This window comes from Macaca thibetana, chromosome 4, assembly GCF_024542745.1.
Source record: "Macaca thibetana thibetana isolate TM-01 chromosome 4, ASM2454274v1, whole genome shotgun sequence".
Taxonomy (NCBI): Eukaryota; Metazoa; Chordata; class Mammalia; order Primates; family Cercopithecidae; genus Macaca; species Macaca thibetana.
The window spans coordinates 154204496-154219672 of NC_065581.1; the positions used below are offsets into that span (position 1 = coordinate 154204496).

General features: G+C 42.3%; 2 protein-coding genes across 2 annotated transcripts in view; one reads left to right on the top strand and one right to left on the bottom strand.

Moving 5' to 3' along the window:
- The window catches only part of REV3L (REV3 like, DNA directed polymerase zeta catalytic subunit), a 659986-nt gene that overhangs the window by 473350 nt on the left and 171459 nt on the right, over positions 1–15177 (top strand). The gene's annotated exons all lie outside the window — the stretch shown is intronic.
- The window catches only part of RPF2 (ribosome production factor 2 homolog), a 44112-nt gene that overhangs the window by 24617 nt on the left and 4318 nt on the right, over positions 1–15177 (bottom strand). The window contains exons 3-6 of the mRNA XM_050789101.1: positions 12517–12554; positions 9211–9250; positions 3131–3212; positions 474–550 (exon numbers count right to left, since the gene is read on the bottom strand). Coding sequence (XP_050645058.1) covers positions 474–550; positions 3131–3212; positions 9211–9250; positions 12517–12554 — 237 coding nt within the window. The remainder of the gene's footprint in view (positions 1–473; positions 551–3130; positions 3213–9210; positions 9251–12516; positions 12555–15177) is intronic.

A 15177-nucleotide genomic window follows, 5' to 3' on the forward strand; every position in this document is an offset into this window, starting at 1 on the left:
ACACCCTGTCTCTACAAAAAAAAATACAAAACAATTAGCTGGGCGTGCTGGCACGCCCCTGTGGGGGCTTGCTTGAGCCCGGGAAGTCGAGACTGAGTAAGCCATGTTCATGCCACTGGTCTCCAGCCTGGGTGACAGAGTGAGACCCTGTTTCAAAAAAATAAAATAAAACAAACAAACAAAAAAAATACATTCAAACTATGAAAAAAGCAAAAAAAAAAATTAAACTATGGCCTAGACAAGAATTAGTAACCACAGTCTGAAGTCTAACAGCCACAAGGTCCACATATGTTGCTATGCACTACAAATATATTCCTCTTTTTAAAAGAAAGGTAAAATAAAATTGCATTTTTATCCTAGAGCATGTCAAAATAAAAACACAAAGTTCTTGATCTACTCTTCACCACAAGATGTCACTACTGGCCAAGAGAAGCATTACAAAATACTTTTCATTTCTATGATGAGTATCTTACCTTAATGTCTTTTAGAGAGACGAAATTCTCAATACCTAATTCAATCATATCCAGCACATGGTGGTCATACATACGACCTGGAAGGAAAATGTATTTTTAAGTATGTATTTTTCCCAAAGAGCCACCTTACATATACCCACATGAGCTGTGTATTCAAAATGTCCTAATATCTGCCTCTTTTCTTTCTCCCTATAATCCCGCAAACATATCCCACTTTCTTACATTTTCAACTCTACTTATTGTTATGATATTAGTCATTGAAAGGATCTTAGACATTACCTAGCCCAACTCCTTTATTTTATACTAGAATAAATGATGGCCCACAAAAGGTAAAGGGCTTGCCTAAGCCAGTGAGCATGCCAGACTCAATCTCAATACACTGAGGCAAAGGTTCATTTTCAAATCTACTTACTCAATAGATATTAGAGCAAGGTTAATTTACATGGGTCGATACACTAACTCTTATATTGATTTAGTACATATATATATATATATATATATATATATATCTCATACTAAAAAAAAAATCTACAGCTTAGGATAATTTTTTTCCCCCAGTTCCAATGGATCCATGCTACGTGGGAGCTCAGAGACACTCAATGCAAGTATAAAGTAATCATGTTGCATCTACAACCCAGTAGGCAGGGATGCTGAGAGCCCGAAGAGACCACGGTTCCTGTTTAAATCAGAATTTGATTCCAACAGAGACAGAAGGCAATGGCATTCTAAGAAACATGAATTACCAGGAAATCTTTTCATATTCTTTCTTACTTGTGGCACTTCACTGTATCGGTAGGGTCATATTTATTTACATGCCCCATTCTTTACTTGCAGACTGACATAAATTTTTTTTTTTTTTTTTTTTTTGAGACGAAGTCTTGCTGTGTCACCCAGGCTAGAATGCAATAGCATGATCTCAGCTCACTGCAACCTCCGCCTCCCTGGTTCAAACAATTCTCCTCCCTCAGCCTCCCGTGTAACTAGGATTACAGGTGTGTGCTACCATGCCTGGCTATTTTTTTGCATTTTTAGTGGAGACAGGGTTTCACCATATTAGTCAGGCTGGTCTCAAATTCCTGACCTCAAGTGATCCACCCACCTCAGCCTCCCAAAGGGCTGGATTTACAGGCGTGAGCTATCGTGCCTGGCATGATCTAAAAATTTTTTATTCAATGTCACAAGGTGAAAACAAAACCAAAAAACCCCACCAAACTAGTTTACAGCTTATTGATTACTCCTGATCCCTCAATACCATCAGTTAATCTGAGTCACAGAGCTTGTTACAGTAGATAGGCAGACATGCACGGGACAGAGAGGCTGCCCACTCACCCCACCCCAACCAGGAATGTCAGGCAACCATCAGGTGATGGTCAGGTGGCTGTTTAACTGTCTCTCTAAAATAATAATTGGTTGCAGCCAGTGCCAAGGAGAGGCATGCTCCCAAGAAATAGATAACACCTGAGGCTAGTAATCAGCAGCTTCCCAATAAGATCTCAGGAGTTGGGTGGGTGGGCTCAAGCACGCACACTAGGAGGCAAAATGGCAGACTTTAACTGGTATATGACCTTGCTCTATGCTTCAAATGAGCATATGTATAACTCCAATAAACACACTGTGCATGTGGCCCCTCCCAAGTGCTGGCAGGCCACTGCACAGGCAGACAGCTCATCCCAAGGAAAAATCAAGGTAGGAGGAGAGGCATGCTGGCTCATGCCTGTAATCCCAGCACTTCAGGAAGCCAAGGTGGGCAGATCACTTGAGGTCAGGAGTTCAAGACCAGCCTGGTCAACATGGTGAGACCCCCATCTCTACGAAAAATACAAAAATTAGCTGGGCATGGTGGTGGGCACCTATAGTCCCAACTACTCAGGAGGCTGAGGCAGGAGAATTGCTTGAACTCGGGAGGTGGAGGTTGCAGTGAGCTGAGATTGAGCCATTGCACTCCAGTCTGGGCGATGGAGCAGACCAAGACTCCGTCTCAGAAAACAAAAAAAAGAAGAAAAGAAAAACCAAGGGAGAAGAGACGCCAAACCCCTGAAGCATACCAACGTATAAAGCCCCCAAGTCAAAGGTCAAACAGCACACTTGAATCTTTCAAGTTGCCTGCTTGGCGCTGCAAGGGTACTTTACTTCCTTTTACTTTCTTTTGTTTCTGCTCTATAACTTTTTTTTTTTCCCTTGAGACAGGATCTCACTCCGTCGCCCAGGCTGGAGAACAGTGGCGCCATCTTGGCTCACTACTACCTCCACCTTCTAGGTTCAAGCAATTCTCATGCCTCAGCCTCCCCAGTAGTTGGGACTACAGGCATGCACTACCATGCCTGGCTAATTTTTGTATTTTTAGTAGAGACAGGGTTTCACCACGTTGGCCTGGCTGGTCTCGAACTCCTGGCCTCAAATGATCCACCCACCTCAGCCTCCCAAAGGGCTGGGATTACAGGCATGAACCACCATGCCAGGCCCCTGCTCTAAAACTTTTTAATAAACTTTCACTTCTGTTCAAATAATTCCCTCAGTCTCTTACTCTGCCTATGCCCCCTGGATGAATTATTTCCTCTGAAGAGGCAAGAACCAAGTTGCTCCAGACCCATATGAATTTGCTGCTGCTAACAAGTTGACTCTAACAGTGAAAACATTAAAAAGTAAATTATACTTACCTATTACTAGATTATTTGGCCGCTTCTTATTATGGGAGCCAAACATGAATAAAGAACAATCTGACTTCTTTGAAAAGAATTCCTATAAAACCAAATAAATCCCATTTAGTCAACGCATAAATTTAAGAACTTTAAGAATCTTACCTTTAAACTCAGGCCAGGCACGGTGGCTCACACCTGTAATCCCAGCACTTGGGAGGCCGAGGCGAGTGGATTGCTTGAGATCAGAAGTTTGAGACCAGCCTGAACAACAAGATAAGACCCTGTCTCTACTAAAAATACAAAAGACAGCCAGGTGTGACGGCACACGCCTGTAATCCCAGCTACCTTAGTGGCTGAGGCACGAGAATCGCTTGAACCCAGAAGGCAGAGGTTGCAGTGAGCTGAGAATGCAACACCGTCCTCCAACCTGGGGGACAGAGTAAGACTGTCTCAAAAAAATAAAACAAAACAAAACAAAAAACTATACCAGTTTTTTTTTTTCCCCCCCAGTGGAAGTTAATGAAGACTTAATGAACCAGAAAGGAAAATACAGGGGAAAAGTATTTCTAGCTTTTTACTTCAAGTTTTCTGATTTGGGGTTCTTAGGGAAAAGATGTACATTTCAAGACTAAGAATACATGAAAACTATTCAGTTAATAAATAAAATGAAACCATTTATTTTGTTATGCTGTCATTTTGGAATAGCACACCAAGTGTTCATTTGCTGAACAAATCCCTTTAACTCATAGGATATCACTACTATCATTGCATACATTTAAAACACATGAGGCCCAGTAAGGTGGCTCATGCCTGTAATCCCAGCACTTTGGGAGGCTGAGGCAGCTGGATCACCTGAGGTCATCTGATGTCAGGAGTTTGAGACCAGCCTAGCCAACATGGTGAAACCGTGTCTCTACTAAAAATAAAAAAAATTAGCCAGGCGTGGTGGTGCATGCCTGTAATCCCAGCTACTCAGGAGGCTTAGGCAGGAGAATTCATTGAACTTGGGAGGCAGAGGTTGCAGTGAGCCGAGATCACGCCATTGCACTCCAGCCTGGGCGACAAGAGCATTGCACTCCAGTTTAGGTGACAAGAGTGAGACTGTCTTTAAAAAAAAAAAAAAATTATCTGGCTGGGTGCAGTGGCTCACACCTGTAATCCCAGTACTTTGGAAGGCTGAGGTAGGTGGATGGCTTGAGATCTGGAGTTTGAAACCAGTCTGAGTAACATAGTGAAACCCTGTCTTTATGAAAAATACAAAAAATTAGCTGGGTATGGTGGTGAGCACCTATAGTCCCACCTACTTGGGAGGCTGAGGTGAGAGGAAGGATCACTCGAGCCCAGGAGATTAAGGCTACATGCAGTGAGCTGTGATAACACCACTGCACTCCAGCCTGGGTGACACAGTGACAACATCTTGGAAAAAAGAAAGAGAGAGATCTTATCCATTTGGTTCTCAGAAGTATAGACTTCCATTACAGATTTCAGAGTAGTAAAAAATCTAAGTGTGGGGTTCTAATCCTAGACAGCTCTTTTTACACTATGCCTATAGTCTCCACATCCCACATGCTTTGATTCAGCTTACTGAGATCACCACTCTTAGCACAAAAATTAGAATCAACATGTTTTAGTCCAAAAATCAATTGGAAAGCCTCTTATTAAGAAAAAAAAAAAAAAAAGGCCGGGCGCAGTGGCTCACATCTGTAGTCCCAGCACTTTGGGAGGCCGAGGTGGGCGGATCACCTAAGGTCAGAGTTCGAGACCAGCCTGAGCAACATGGTGAAACCCTGTCTCTACTAAAAATACAAAATTAGCCAAGCGTGGTGGTGCATGCCTGTAATCCCAGCTACTCGGGAGGCTGAGGCAGGCGAATCACTTGAACCCAAGAGGCGGAGGTTGCGGTGAGCTGAGATCACGCCATTGCACTCCGACCTGGGCAACAAGAGCAAAAACTCTGTCTCAAAAAAAAAAAAAAAAAAAAAAAAGAAAACAGATGAAAGAGTCATAACCCTCAATTTTTCTTTACTCCTTACAAGACTCTCTGAGGTATGAGCCCCTAGTTTGGTTATCATTCATTCTAGTCTCTAAACAGAAGAATAAAGGACAAACAACTACCCAGCTGGCCTGTCCACAACCAGTATGGGGGATGCAGAGTCAGAAAGTCCAAGAATTCAGGCTCTGCCACTAAGTATCTGGACAAATAATCTTTTCTGAGAATTAACTTTATCAGCAGGGATAATACCACCTCCTGCAAAAACTTGCAAAGGCCACATGCGATGTCACGTGAACGCACCTTGTACAATGTTGTACAATGTCCTGAACAAAGTAGGTGTCCAGAAAATACTTTTTATGGCCAGGTGTGGTGGCTCTTGCCAGTCACCCCAGCACTTTGGGAGGCTGAGGTGGGTGGATCGCACGAGCTTAGAAGTTGGAGACCAGCCCAGGCAACATGGCAAAATCCTGTCTCTAGTAAAAATAGAAAAAAATGTCCGGGTGTGGTGGTATGCACCTGTGGTCCCAGCTACTTAGGAGACTGAGGTGGGAGGATCACTTTAACCCAGGAGGCGGAGGGTGCAGTGAGCCGAGATGGTGCCATAGCACTCAAGCCTGGGTGATAGAGCGAGACCCTGTCTCAATTAAAATATATATATTTATTTTGTATGTCTAAATCAATGGAATTACTTTCTTAAAATTTCTTAAACATTCTCATGGTATGACTAACATCCCAAAGCTTTCCACAAAACACCCTTCATATATACTTGAGTGTTTTATATATATACCCACACACGTGTGTGTGAATGTGTGTGTGTGTATACGTGTATATACGTATATATAATCTCATCCCATTCTCCACAAAGTCTACTTTTTATTTCTTAAAATTCTAGAACAGGGGTAGTCAAATTACCTGCAAAAAGCCATATAATAAGTATTTTAGGCTCATCCTTTTGTTTTGTCTTTAACCAACTCTTCTTTTTTGTGTGAGACAGGGTCTCACTCTGCTGCCCAGGCTAAAAGTGCTATGGTGCAGTCATGGCTCACTATAACCTCAAACTCCTGCACTCAGCAGATCCTCCTGCCTCAGTCTCCCAGACAGTTAGTACTTGGGCTCCCACCACCATTTCCTGCCAATTTTTTACTTTTTTAAGAGATGGAATCTCAATATGCTGCTTAGGCTGGTCTAGAAATCCTGGCCTCACGCAATCCTCCCACTTCATCCTACCAAAACAATGGAATTAGAGGTATGAACCACGGTGCCCAACCTAACCTAACCAACTCTTTTTTTTTTTTTTTAAATTGAGACGGAATTTCACTCTTGTTGCCCAGGCTAGAGTGCAATGGCACGATCTCGGCTCACTGCAACCTCCGCCTCCCGAGTTCAAGTGCTTCTCCTGCCTCACCTCCCAAGTAGCTGGGATTATAGGCATGCGCCACCACGCCTGGCTAATTTTGTATTTTTAATAGAGACGGGGTTTATCCATGTTGGTCAGGCTGGTCTCGAACTCCTAACCTTAGGTGATCCACAGGCCTTGGCCTCCCAAAGCGCTGGAATTACAGGCATGAGCCACCACGCCCAGCCTAACCAACTCTTTAAAAATGTAAAAACCATTCTTAGCTCATGAGCCTCACACAAAGAGGGATTTGGTTTGCAAGCAGTGTATTTTTGCCAACCAACCCCTGTTCTAAAGCAGCAAAACTCATGTCTCCAAGATCGTAGTGAAAAAAATGTGTGGAGAGGGTCAGGAGGAGAAAATTGACCACTATTTCCAACACAACCACTCCTTCCATAGCCATTTTGAGCTCTGTAGGTCTGGGATTCAGATAGCTAATAAATATATCCTATATCTGGAGATAGGAGATCAAAGAGAGGGAATGTCACAAACTTAAGAGTAAGAAAAGCTGTTATATCAACACTAGACTAAAAAAGCTCAAGTGCTACAGCTTTCACTATGGAACACTGCCACAAAGTGGTCATGCAACTAAAAGCATTATGGTATCACAAAACAAAGCCAGGCCTTGATTAAGTGGTATATGAAACAGAGAATTCTGAGATAAATCTTTTATTTTTACTTCCAGGATCTCTTCAACAAATGACTGTAAAAAATACGAGACAAGGCCGGGCGCGGTGGCTCACGCCTGTAATCCCAGCACTTTGGGAGGCCGAGGCGGGCAGATCACAAGGTCAGGAGATCGAGACCACGGTGAAACCCCGTCTCTACTAAAAATACAAAAAATTAGACGGGCGCGGTTGTGGGCGCCTGTAGTCCCAGCTACACGGGAGGCTGAGGCAGGAGAATGGCGTGAACCCGGGAGGCGGAGCTTGCAGTGAGCCGAGATCGCGCCACTGCACTCCAGCCTGGGCGACAGAGCAAGACTCCGTCTCAAAAAAATAAAAATAAAAAAAATAAAATAAAATAAAATAAAAGTAATTTGAAAAAAACTGAGTAAAATGCATTTTATCGATACTATCTTAATTTTCACTGCAGTTAGTTACAATAAGATTATTTGATTTTAATCTAATTAATCATTAATTTCTTTCTTTTAAATTCGCTAATTAAAAGAAAAAAAATTACAAAAGTCAAATGAGCTTAAGGAAAAAACAACAAATAATGGGTACCTGGTTGGGTGCGATAGCTCACACCCATAATCCCAGCACTTTAGGAGGCCAAGGCGGGCAGATCATTTGAGCTCAGGAGTTTAAGACTAGATTGGGCAATATGACAAAGCCCTGTCTCTACAAAAATTAGCCAGGCATCGTGTCGTGCACCTGTAGTGCCCGCTTCTGAGGTGGGAGAATGGCTTGAGTCTGGGAGGTGGAGACTGCAGCAAGCAGAGATCATTCCAACGCACTCCAACCTAGGCAGCAGAGCCAGACCCTATTTCAAAATAAACAATGGGTTCCTATCAAGAAAACATAATCATATTAAGTTTTTAAAATTTTTTTAAATAGAGACGGGGTCTCACTATGTTTTCCAGGCTGGTCTCGAACTCCTGGGCTCAAGCAGTCCTCCTGCCTTGGCCTCCCAAAGAGCTGGGATTACAGGCGTGAGCTACTGTGTCTGGCCCAACTCTTAAGGAAGAAACTAATTTTCTTAAGGAAGAAACTAATATCATCACATACTGAAATCCATTCATCATTCCCCATTTACTATAAACAATCTTTGATTTCACTTCCTAGTTTTTTCATTTAGTTTTGGTTGACTATATACTCAAACAAGAATCTGATTAACTCTAAGAAAACAACTGACATCTGTTACCAATAATTCAAGTAGCGTTTCTTGTTTTAAAAGTATCCACGCTAGTTGTGGTGGTGCACACCTGTAGTCCCATCTACTTGGGAGACTGAGGCAGGAGGATTGCTTGAGCTCAGGAGTTTGAAACCAGCCTGGGCAACATAGCAAGACCCAATCTTAAAAAGAAAAAAAAAAGTAAAAGCATCGGAAGGAAGAATCATATTTTTAGAACTCAAACTTGCTTTATAAAAATAGGTCTATAATAAACTTCCTTTTGAAAATTCATTATGTCCTTTAAATGCAACTCAAGTTTTACTTTTTTTTTTTTTTTTTTTTTTTTTTTTGGCGCTGGAGTTTCACTCTTGTTGCCCAGGCTGGAGTGCAATGGCGCAACCTTGGCTCACTTAAACCTCTGCCTCCCGTATTCAAGTGATTATCCTGCCTCAGCCTCCTGAGTAGCTGGGATTACAGGCATGTGCTACCACGCTCGGCTAATTTTTTTTGTATTTTTAGTAGAGATGGGGTTTCTCCATTGGTCAGGCTCGTCTTGAACTCCTAATCTCAGGTGATCCACCCGGCTTGGCCTCCCAAAGTTCTGGGATTACAGGCGTGAGCCACCACGCCCGGCCAAGTTTTAAAAATTTTATCAATGTATTTGCAGGCAATGAATAACACATTTCCCAGCCATAGTGAAAAGAAAGATCTATAGATATTTTTAAAAGTATTTCCTCTCCATTTTACATCAAAATTCCCTCACATAGGATGACCTCTAATTTAAAAAAAATCACAAATTTGGAGTACAAATGAATTAATCTGAATCATTACTACTTATATGTTCTCTTAAATCATAAAGATTATTGTACTTACCAGTGATGTCTGATCCTCAAAAGGTCTTGTAATATTTTTCCTAAGAATATAAAAAAAGTGACTGCAATTTTAATAACCTCAATAAGTATATACAATGAATGTATTAAGGTAATTTTATATTCAGATGATAAAAAAATTGAAAGGATATTCATTCATTCAAATATTTATTCAATGCCAATTATATGCCAGGCCACCATTCTAGGAGCTAGTGATACTATACTACTACATCAAACAAAATGCTTGCTTTCATGGAGTTTACAGGCTTGTGGAAAATAAAGTCTTCTGTATATATGGATTCTGCATCCTTCCGCATCCTTCTGCATCCATGGATTGATTTGACCAACCACAGACTGCTAGTATTCAATAGACAAAGAAAGTGTGTTTTTAAAAAAAAGGTGGGGGGGGCTGGGCACAGTGGCTCACAACAGTGAGCTATGATCATGCCACTGCACTCCAGCCTGGGTGACAGTGAGACCCCATCTCTAAAAAAAAGTTAATCAAGAAATAAAAAGAAAGAACAATAAAAAGCAGGATAAACCAGAAAATACAGCATTATAACGATTTACATAGTATTACATTATATTAGATATTATAAGTAATCGAGAGACGATTTAAAGTATATGTGACTTACTTTTATGGGAAGCATTTTTTAAAAAAAGTACACAGGAGGATGTGCGTGGGTTATATGCAAATACTAGGCCATTTTATGTAAGAGACAAGCATACCTAGATTTTAGTATCTAAGGGGAGGTTTCTGGAACCATTGCCCACAGATACTGAGGGATGACTGTAGCTTATTCCAGGGCTGTGGTAAGGAAAAAGACAAGATGAATCCAGAGAATTTTGTGATGTTAGAAAGTAAGGAAGTGCTCAAAAACAGGAGGCATGTTGAAAGGTCATAGGAACCAAACTAAAAGAGTTCCCAACTTTGGGAGGCCGAGGCGGGCAGATCACGTGGTCAGGAGATTGAGACCATCGCTACTAAAAAAAAAAAAAAAAAAAAAGACAAAAAAATCAGCCGGGCGTGGTGGGCACCTGTGTAGTCCCAGCTACTAGGGAGGCTGAGGCAGGAGAATGGTGTGAACCCGGGAGGCGGAGCTTGCAGTTAGCCAAGATTGCGCCACTGCACTCCAGCCTGGGCGACAGAGCGAGACTCCACCAAGAGCTCCCAGCTGGGAGTGGTGGCTCACGTCTGTAATCCCAGCACTTTGAGAGGCTGAGGCTGGTGGATTACCTGAGGTCAGAAGTTCAAGACCAGACTGGCCAACATGGTGAAACCCTGCCTCTACTAAAAATACAAAAATTCGCTGGGCGTGATGGTGGGCACCTGTAATCCCAGTTACTCAGGAGGCTGAGGCAGGATAATCGCTTGAACCCAGGAGCTGGAGGTTGTGGTGAGCTGAGATTGCACCACTGCACTCTATCCTGGGTGACAGAGACTCTGTCTCAAATTAAAACAAACAAATAAACAAACAAAAAAACGGGGGGTTCCCAATTGCCAAACAGAACAATTTAAGCAATTAAATTAAGAACACTGGATTAGGCCGGGCACGGTGGCTCAAGCCTGTAATCCCAGCACTTTGGGAGGCCGAGACGGGCGGATCACGAGGTCAGGAGATCGAGACCATCCTGGCTAACACGGTGAAACCCCATCTCTACTAAAAAAATACAAAAAACTAGCCGGGCGAAGTGGCGAGCGCCTGTGGTCCCAGCTACTCGGGAGGCTGAGGCAGGAGAATGGCGTAAACCCGGGAGGCGGAGTTTGCAATGAGCTGAGATCCGGCCACTGTACTCCAGCCTGGGCGACAGAGCCAGACTCAGTCTCAAAAAAAAAAAAAAAAAAAAAAAAGAACACTGGATTAGAATCCAGAAGAATATATGAGGAAAGTGCAACATTTTTGTAGTGTTCTTGACAAACATGCATAACCTCAACCAATTCATGAGAAAATTTAAACCCAAATTGAGGGATAATTTACAAAATAACTGACAAGTACTTGTCAAAAATGTCAAGGTCATCAAAGACAAGGAAAGACTAAGGAACTGTCACAAATTGGAGAAGACTAAGGAGGCATGAAAACTAAATGCAACATGGGATGCTACAAGAGAAAAAGTATTAAAAGGAAAACTAGAGCCGGGCGCAGTGGCTCACGCCTGTAATCCCAGCACTTTGGAAGGCTGAGATGGGTGGATCACCTGAGGTTGGGAGTTCGAGACCAGCCTGACCAACATGGAGAATTCCGTCTCTACTAAAAATACAAAATTAGCCGGGCATGGTGGCACATGCCCATAATCCCAGCTACTTGGGAGGCTGAGGCAAGAGAATTGCTTGAACCCAGGAGGCGGAAGTTGCGGTGAGACCAGATCGCGCCACTGCACTCCAACCTGGTCAACAAGAGTGAAACTCCGTCTCGAAAAAAAAAAAAAAGAAAAGAAAGAAAAAAAAACTGGGCCGGGTGTGGTGGCGGCTCACGCCTATAATCCCAGCACTTCGGGAGGCCGAGGTGCAGAGATCACCTAAGGTCAGAAGTTTGAGACCAGCCTGACCAACATGGCGAAACCCCGTCTTGACTAAAAATACAAAAATGAGCTGGGCGTGAAGGCATGTGCCTGTAATCCCAATTCGGGAGGCTGAGGGAGGAGAATCACTTGAACCAGGGAATCGGAGGTGGCAGTAAGCTGAGATCGTGCCACTGTACTCCAGCCCGGCGACAGAGCTAGACTCCGTCTCAAACAAAACAAAACAAAACAAAACAAAAAAACCACAAAAAAATTAGCCAGGCATGGTGGCATGTGCCTATAATGCCAGCTACATGGGAGGCCAAGGCAGAAGAGTGGAAGTTGTAGTGAGCAGAGATCACGCCACTGCACTCCAGTTGGGCGACAAAAGGACTCCGTCTCAAAAAAAGGAAAAAAGAAAAACTGATGCTAATCAAATATGTCTGTCATTTGATTAACATTAGTGAATCAGTGTTAATCTGTTAGTTTTGATCACTGCGTTATGGTTATGCAAGATGTAACATTAGGTGAAGCCAGGTGAAGGGTATATGGGAATTTCACATTATTTTTGTACTTTTCTGTAAATCTGTAAGTATTTCAAAATAAAATACATATGCTATGGTCACAACTATGCAAGGACATTCAATACAAATGAAAAAATAGAACAAAAGAAAGAAATTATAATATTAATAACTGTAAGGAATTTTAGTATCTTTAAAAAATTTTTTTGTTTTCCAAATCTTCCATAAAGTAGTTACTTTTATAACGAAACAAAATCATTTAAAATACAGTAAAAGAAATCATGACTTACTTTTTATACAGGACACCATATGGTTTTTTCAGTGCATACTGTAAAACAAAATTTATAGCTTTTAAAACAAACACATTCTGAAAAGCAGAAATAAAAATAAAACATCGTAACAGTCACTCTCCAAGACTGCTCTGGGGCCTCAATCTTGTCCTGAGGCCTTCTTCCTGGCTCCCTTTTCATCACTTACAGTAACTTGAAACATAAACTTAATATTCTTGGACTAGACTTTCCTATTTAAAAGTTTCTATGCCCTTTCAATAGTCTATCAAACTTAAACCATTTCCTTCATGTCTTTAAACTCAACTTAGTCCAGTCTCTCTCTGGGGAAACAATGCCAGGTACAGTGGCTCACGCCTGTAATCCCAACACTTTGGGAGGACAAGGCAGATCACTCGAGCCCAGGAGTTCGAGACCAGCCTAGGCAACATGGCAAAACCCTGTCTCTACAAAAAACTGCAAAAATTAGCCAGACATGGCGGTGTATGCCCGCAGTCTCAGCTACTTGGGAGGCTGAGGTGGGAGGATCACCTGGGCCTAGGAATTTGAGGCTGTGGTAAGCCTTGATCGCACCACTGCACTCCAGCTCTGGTGATAGTGTGAGACCCTGTCTCGGAAAAAAAAAAAAAGTAGTAGATAAAAACAGAAAAAATAAATTCTATCAGGAAAAGTTGATGTTGTGTGGAGATAAGAAAACTCAGAAACGTCACAATGATGACAACTAGAATACTAGCCAGGGGTTAAACACAGCTCTTTAAAAAATGCCTATTATTCAATGTTCTTCATTTTTTTCCCTACTTCTACCCATCCACTAATAATCATTCATTTTATTTTATTTATGTATTTTGAGACAGGGTCTCACTCTGTTGCCCAGGCTGGAGTGTAATGGTGCGATTAAAGCTGACTGCAGCCTCAAACTCCTGGGCTCAGGTGATCCTCCCATCTCAGCCTCCCAAGTACAGACACATGCACCACACCCAGCTAATTTTTGTATTTTGAGTGGAGATGGGGTTTCACCATGTTGTCCAGGCTGTACTTTACTATTTTTAAAAATTTAATTTATAGAGATGGGGTCTCACTTTGTTGTCCAGGCTGTTGTACTGGGCTTAAGCAATCCTCCCACCTCAGCCTCCCAAAGTGCTGGGATTACAGGTGTCAGCCACCACACCTGGCCTATAATCACTTATTACTCGTATGGCCAGTACTGCTCTACCACAGAGAATAACAAAGATGTCATCAGGTACTACCTTGCATTAGAGAAATGGGTAAATGAGGGAAACAATGAAAAATAAGGTATAATAATCATTCATCAACTATCAGAGTTGGTGAACAAAGAAAATGCAACAGTAAAATCTGCCTTTTTAAGTATAAAACTTTTGATGATTCGTGGCCAACTATTTCCCTGTTTCCGTGTAATAAACATTGCCACCTCTTCTTTCTTGATAACTCAGATGAATTTTGATAATCATGATGAATTTTAATTATTGTAGTAATCTGTAATATTGTGCTGCTTTTAAAGCTTACTTAAATATGTAGGATCATTGTGCTGATGGATATACTAGGAGAGGGGCAGTGTCCCGTCAGCACAATGACATTCAGACAAACATTTCAAAAAAGGGATGGGCCTATATAAGGCATTCAGACATCTGAATTGACTATGCTTATCAGGCATAGAGTTTGGCAAGTTTAAAAATGTATTCAACGCCAGGTGTGGTGGCTCACTCCTGTAATCTCAGCACTTTGGGAGGCTGAGGCAGACAGATCACTTCAGGCCAGGAGTTTGTGACCAGCCTGGCCAACATGGTGAAACCCTGTCTGTACTAAAAGAACACAGAAATTAGCCGGGTGTGGTAGCATGAGCCTGTAGTTCCAGCTATTCGGGAGGCAGAGGCAGGAGAATCGCCTGAACCCGGGAGGCAGAGGTTGCAGTGAGCCAAGATGACACCACTGCACTTCAGCCCGGGTGACAAAGTGAGACGCCATCTCAATAACAACAAAAATGTATTCAATTACTTAATTGATTTAATTCAAAGACCTATTAGCTGTACTGAAGGCCTAATTAGTCAAATAACCTACTAGATATCTCCACATACTATGCCTTTTTTTTTGAGATGGAGTCTTGCTCTATTGCCCAGGCTGGAGTAAGTGCAATGGCGTGGTCTCAGCTCACTGCAATCTCCACCTCCCAGGTCCAAGCAGACTCTCCTGCCTCAGTCTCCTGAGTAGCTGGGATTACAGGCGTCCACCACCAAGCCCGGCTAATTTTTGTATTTTTAGTAGAGATGGAATTTCACCATGTTAGCCAGGCTGTCTTGAACTCCGGACCCCGTGATCTGCCCGCCTCGGCCTCCCAAAGTGCCGGGATTACAGGTGTGAGCCACTGCGCCTGGCCTTTCTTTCATTGATTACCTATATATTGAGTACCTACTATGTACAGACACTGGGCTGGACACTAGGCTACAGAGGTAGAAAAAACAAAGCTTTTATTTTCATTACTTAAATCACATGTCCCAAACTGAATCTTTCACCTTTCCCTCCAAACCTGCTCCACTTGACACATTTTCTAATTGGCATTATTGCCCATCAGGCACTCAAGCCAAAAACCTGGGAAGTCATACTTTTCACTAGTTCCCAACTCTTCTACCCTCAACATCTATTTTTTTC